General features: G+C 36.8%; 1 protein-coding gene across 1 annotated transcript; it reads right to left on the bottom strand.

The window, feature by feature from the left end:
- Positions 1–4,786: 4,786 nt before the first annotated feature.
- On the bottom strand, positions 4,787–6,204 carry LOC308645478 (swi5-dependent recombination DNA repair protein 1 homolog). Its single transcript, XM_081287663.1, has one exon. The coding sequence runs from the start codon at positions 6,099–6,101 to the stop codon at positions 5,199–5,201; it is 903 nt and encodes a 300-aa protein (XP_081143789.1). The 5' UTR covers positions 6,102–6,204; the 3' UTR covers positions 4,787–5,198.
- Between the last annotated feature and the right edge of the window lie 571 nt (positions 6,205–6,775).

The following is a 6,775-nucleotide window of genomic DNA, read 5'->3' as shown; positions in this document are numbered from 1 at the left end:
CCATGTCCTTAATTCTCAGGTTTAGGTTGGGGGACAGGGGCAAGACTGCTAATAAGGACAAGCACCATCAGGAGGTGAAGACCTGAAGGAGGCTGCAGATGTCAGGAGGGTTACTCAGTTACAGTCAGTGCTCACTAAATTTCATTGATTTAGCCTCTGATTTCAACTGTTCTTGGCTTCTACTGGTTTTTGGTGTTGGTTTGTTTTTATTTTTCTAAGGCCTTGAGATGTTATGTTAAATTAGTTATTTGGTACCATTCTATTCTTTTAATATATAAGCACAATGCCATGAATTTTCCTCTTAGAACTGCCTTCAGACTGTCCCAAATATTTTGATATCACTATTCTCACTTCCTTCTAAATATTTTTAATTTTCCTCTGGTTTCTTCTGTTATCCTTTCATCATTCAAAGTTTAAGAATTCCAAGATATTGAAAATACAAAGATTATGTTTTCTGACCAAAATAAAATTTAACTATAAATAAATAACATCAAACAACTAGAAAATCCAACAAGATTTAGAAATTCTCTAGTGTATTCAGAAACAAAACGTTTTACTTCTAAACAAACTATGTGTCAAGAAAAAATTTGTAATAGGGATTAGGAAATATTATACTAATGATTATGACAAAAATACTAGATATTGAAACTTGGCAGTTGCAGCAATAGCTGTACCTGGAGGGCAACAAATAGCCTTAATCCACCTACAATAATGTAAATGGAAAAGTGAAGAATAATTAAACATGGATTTTAAAAAAAACATTTAAATACAATGGTAAAAATAAATTCAAAAAAGAATAAGGAAGCTGGTGGAAGATATTAATTAATGAAATCATCAATTAATGCAGTAGAAAATGAATAGGATCCATAAAGTTGAAGTTATTCTTTGAAATAAATAACAAAAATGATAATTCAGACAACATTAAGTATAAAAGAAAACACTGATAGTCAACATCAAAAAAGTAAAAGTTTACATGATTATATTCTCTACAGAATTAAAAATATTTTAAAGAGATTGTGAGCCAATTTTGCCAATTAAACCTAATACAAGTTGGCGTAGAACATTTTTTAGAAAAATACAATATGCACGAGGAGAGAGAAATCCTTTGATTGATGGTCCTAATTCTCTCTGCCTTCTCACTAATCCACTTTGGTTAGTTTAGGAGGACTGATCTGGCTGAATAGAAAATACAATACTTGATCTGATCCAGGTCCTAGTACATGCACTTCCTGAGCAGTTGATGGCAAAGCTTCACACTCTCCCAACTACCAATAATATGCCAAAAATATGCCCAGAAAGCTTCCACTGTTATGTGGTCCCTCCCACATCCCTGTAAGAGCAGGACATGGTAGGAATCTCCTTCCAGATTTGCTAGGGTGTGTCCAACTGAGTCAAGCCCAAGAACTGTTTTCTTGAAATATAGAGAGATCCATGAGATTATAGATCTCATCATGCATTGTTCACAACTGATCCTTAATAAGTCCTATTTCCATTTATAATGTAAATATAAGTAGAGCAATTGGAACACTGGAGGCACATTAGAGGTTGACTGGGGCCCAGAGGAAAGAAACTTCAACAAGCATCTTGAAAGCTGAGATCTTGAGCAGTACCCAGGATCCCCCAAGACGTTTTTCCTCACCTCTTTGATCTTTGTCTTCATCCTCTGGCATAGTTTTATCAAAATTATTAAAGAAGAAATAGAAATCATAAATAATCCTATAACTCTTGAAAAATTTAAGTTCTTGAAAATTTTTTGTCATTAAAAAATTTTTAAAAAATCCTCCACACATGTAGTTTCAACATTTGTTTGACTGAACATTTCAGAAAGAAATGATGCAGGTCTTAGGCAAACACTTCTGAAAATAAAACTAAATAAAATGGTAGCTTCCCAACAGATTTTATATAGCTAGTTAAACATGCTATGAAAAATACCAAAGATTGTGTAAGAACAGAAAACTACAGACCAACCTTGCATATTAACTATGATATTAAAAACAACTTATATTGCCTGGGGTTGTGGCTCAGCAGCAGAGTGCTCGCCTAGCACATGCAGGGTACTGGGTTCGATCCTCAGCACCACATAAAAATAAAATAAAGGTAATGTGTCCAACTACAACTAAAACGAAATACTTTTTAAAAATTTATAAATGTTTTAATAAATAAAATTTATTGTTACATAAAAAATAACATGTAATAACCAAATTAATTTTAATCCACAAATGCAAGGTTGGCTTATCATTAGAAAGCTCTGTTAATGCAATTTGGAACATACTATTTATAGCAAATGATTTGACTCTCTATGGATCAGCTTTCGTCATCTCTGTGCTGACAGGCCCAAGTGCCAACTGACCCACCTTGACTTACCTGACAGCTTGTTAAGGCTGCCAGAACAGGCAAAACCCAAAAGTCCCAGGGAAATAAAACCCCATCCCCAGGAGCAGCCCTCAGCCACTATTGCTGGAGTGGGTGGATAAATCCCTCATTCTTGTCCTTTGGGGAAGATGATCTGAGGCAGGGAACACACTTTCAGAGATTCCAAGTGGCACAGTGCTCCAGTTGCCTGTGATGCCAACTTTCCTGTATCCAGCTATTTTTCCTTCCTTCCTTTCTCTGACTGACATACCTACTCTACTGGGGATTCTTGGGTTTATCCCCCAAATACACTACTTGGCATAAAATTTACTTCTAGAGAAATCCAAACCGAGACCCCAGATTAAAAGAGAAAAATCCTCTGCTTATTAAAAGATACGAAGGTAAACATTCATCAGGTTCAGTACACATTTATGAGTTTTAGAAAGTTTTTAGCCAACTAGGGAAAGCACCCCGACTCTATAACATGTGACAAGGAATCTACCAAAAACATGAAATGAAATACTATCCATTGGTGGGATGTTGAAAGCTTTTCCTGAAAACTGGGAACCAGACAAAAATGTTTATGATCACCACTGCTCTTCTTAATGAGCTTAATGAGCTTCTTAATCAGTTAGGGCTCAAAAACCATAAAGTAAAATGTGCTGTTTTTTTTTTCATTTTTTATTTCATTTTATTCTTAATATACTAATATCAACTATATAGTATCATTGACCAATGCATACAGAAAAGCTAACGATTTTAGATATTAACAATAAAATAACAAAGTAAAATATTAACTTTGATGCTATCAAGGGCCTCAAGCAGGTCTGTTTATAGATCTACACTATCCAAAACTGGGCCACTAGTGATGTGCGGTTATTGTGCACTTGAAATAAATGTGGCCAGTCCTAATTGAGATGTGCTGAAGGTGGAAAATAGATTTAGTTTATGGGGGGAAAAAAGGAGAAATGTCTCATTAATGTTTTTCATACAGATTTAAGTTTATCTGTTTCATTTTACTTTTAAATGGCTATGGCTCACATTTCATTTCTGTTGGACAGCATTGTTACAGCTGACCCTGTTTTGCAGACTAGAGTTTATTAAGCTCACTAGACCAACTTTATATAGTTTTTCTAGAAAAGATGTGGCAAGGGGCAGAAATTAGTTTTTCTAGAATAGAAAAGATGTAGCAAAGGGTGGAAATTTTGAGAGTATGAATCCGGGGAAAGAATCCTTTCTCTTGCTGATGCTCAAGGGGCTTCCTCCTCCCCTCCCCAGATTCCTACCTTAGTGCCACATAATCAGGCTGGCTTTTTTTTTTGTTGAAGTATCTATGATCTGACAATTTTATCTAAAGGAACAAATGTCAAAAAGATATAAGAAAATTCTAGTTGCTTGCATACTTGATTTTCAGCAAGAAGCCAATTCTATACACTTCAAATTTTTCATGGAATGTGCCCCGCCAAGTTTTACACAGCTTTTATTACATAATGGCAAGAATTTAAATTCTTTTTAATCTTAGAAAGATGGGCTTGTTAAGATTTGGTGATTTTTTTAAAAAAAATTAAAGATGTATGTTTTCTGAAGTCAAAGTTTGCTGTTGGGTTTCTTCAGGTGAAGCAGAAGGCAGCTGGCTTAGTTGAAATGATGGCTTTCCTCCGGAAGAGAGTTGAGGATGATGAACATGTGCAGCGCGAGATTGAAAAAGTGTTCCATGAACTCCTCCTGTAAGGCGAACCTCTCATTCAGGTTTACCTATTCAGTCTTGAGCTGTCTCAGGAGGCAGTGCCCGTGGGGAAAATGCCTACTGGCTGTTCAAGTCTGTGCAAACCCATCCATCTGAATCCCTTTCAATCCTAGCATTGGGTTGAAAATTTCAATACTAAAGAACACATTTTGTAAATTTACTCTAATTACTTATACATGAGAATACATGAGAATGCATTTTAGCACATCATACATATATAACTTCTCATTTGTCTGGTTATACATGATATAGAGTTACACAAGTCACGTAAATCATTTATGCACATAGGGTAATAATGTCAGATTCTTTCTACTATCATTCCAACCCCACGCCCCCTCCCCTCCCTTCACTCCTGAATACCACTATTCTCCCCCACCACCCCCTTGTTGTGAATTAGTATCAGCCTTTGGTTCTTTGGGATCGGCTTATTTTACTTGGCAGAATATTCTCCAGTTGCATCCATTTATTGGCAAATGCCATAATTTCATTCTTCTTTAAGGCTAAGGAATATTCCATTGTGTATATATACCAATTTCTTTATCTGTTGAAAGGTACCTAGCTTGATTCCATAAGTTTAGCTGCTACAAACACTGATGTGGCTGTGTTGCTGTAGTAGGCTGCTGATTTTAAGTCTTTTGGGTATAAACCTAGGAGTGGGGTCATTGGGTCAAATGGTGGTTCCATTCCAAGTTTTCTGAGATATGGCCATACTGCTTTCCATAGTAGCTGCACCCATTTGCAGTCCCACCAGCAATATTTGAGTGTACCTCGACAACATTTATTGTTGCTTGTATTCTTGATGACTGCCATTCTTACTGGATGAGATGTAATCTCAGTGTAGTTTTGCTTTTCTCTAATTGCTAGGATGTTAGAATATTTTTTCCATATATTTGTTGATTGTATTTCTTCTTTGAAGTGTCTGTTCAGTTCCTTAGCCCATTTATTGATAGGGTTATTTGGGTGGTTTTTTTTTTTTGGTGTTAAATTGTTTGAGTTCTTTGTGTATCCTGGAGATTAATGCTCTGAGTTGAATGTGATAAATTTTTCCCATTCTGTAGGCTCTCTCTTCACATTGTTTCCTTTGCTGTGAAGAAGCTTTTTAAAGTTTGAGTCCATCCCATTTATTGATTTTTGATCTTATTTCTTTTACTCTTTGAATCTTGCCAAGGTATTCAGTTCCTAAGCTGATATGGTAGAGATCTGTGCCTACTCTTCCTTCCAATAGGCGCAGGGTCTCTGCTCTATTGCCTGCAAATTCTTCTTCGCTTCTATTAAAATGCAGCAGTGTATCATCCAACCCATAGAGGTCTATCAATTGAGTAAGGGTTATTTTCTTCTCTTCCGAAATGAGTGACTGCAGCTCATAAAGCAACAGCTGGCTACAGTTTCTCCACTTTGATATTAATATCTCTAACTGAGACAGGTTATTCTTTGATCTATACATTTTGACTAGTTTTAGCCTCCGAAGCAGCTCTTCTTTGTCACGAACCTGCTTCACCAATAGTGCTTTTTCTTCATTTAATCCTTGTTTAGGTTTCTCAATCACAGAATCAACGGTCTCAGATTTACATGCACTGACATTCTTGACTGTAATTTTCAATTGTGCATTTTCTTCAGATTCACTGCCTTTGTGTTTAGAACTTTGAGATTCCAAGCTGTTTTCTACTGTTGAAGATGCCGGGTTCTCTGAAAAATTCTGATCATTTTCTTTCTTCTCTACTTTAAGACGCTTTATCACACTACATGAATTAGATGAAATTCTTGTCTTCTTTACTTTGTCTTTAAGTGTTGCACTTGTAGGTTCTTTTTGTGAACTATCCACATCAGGAGATGGTGGATCCACAGAGTCTTGTGGAGTCCTAGCTTTATCTGGTGAACTTTGCATTGTGGAAATGAGATCTTTACTCTCTTCTGCATCCTTGTTTGTGTCCCCAGCACCGTCCTCCCGGTTGATTTCGGGCTTGGTTGCGCGCTCACCACAGCACTTGCTTTCCTCAGACATGGCGGGACCCGAATTCTACAGCTCACAAACGCTCCAAAGGGCAGAGACCGCCAAAGAGCAGCGATGGGTTCCAAACCAGTTAGCCAAATGCGAGCTAAAATGAAGACAAAATGTGCAGTTTTAAAGGACAATGAAACCTCCTTAATTTGCAAATGATGCAATTGATCATGGGAGCACAAAAGGGTCTAGAAGCACATTTTAGATTTATTCGCTGGTCTAGCAATGTGGCTGGATTCAAAGTTGAAAGTAATTGCATTTCAATGTAATGGCCACAAATTTTAGAAAATGAAACGTTCTATTTGACAAACATAAAAATATCAAATTCCTAGGAATAAATCAAATCAAAGATGTGAAAATGATCTGTACAACCATGGAACATGGTGAGGAGAAACGGAAGAACAAAAACAGGGGAAAGATGGACGGTTTAGGGATTGGATACCTCAACATGACAAACATGTCAATTTCCCCGAATTTTATCTAGAATGTCAAAGCAATCTAATCAAAATATCAAGAGAGAAATTCAACATGCAGGGTGTGAGGATGGGACGGAATTGCAGTAGCCCATATTGCCAGACAAGAAGTAGGAGCTGGAGGATTTGCCCTGCCAGATCTCCAAACTGACTGGAGCCCAGGAAGCAAGGGTTCCCGTGGTTGGTGCAAGCACAGGCAGAGCC

This window comes from Spermophilus citellus, assembly GCF_964194105.1.
Source record: "Spermophilus citellus genome assembly, chromosome: 3".
Classification (NCBI taxonomy): Eukaryota; Metazoa; Chordata; class Mammalia; order Rodentia; family Sciuridae; genus Spermophilus; species Spermophilus citellus.
This window is presented reverse-complemented; position numbering and strand designations above follow the sequence as displayed.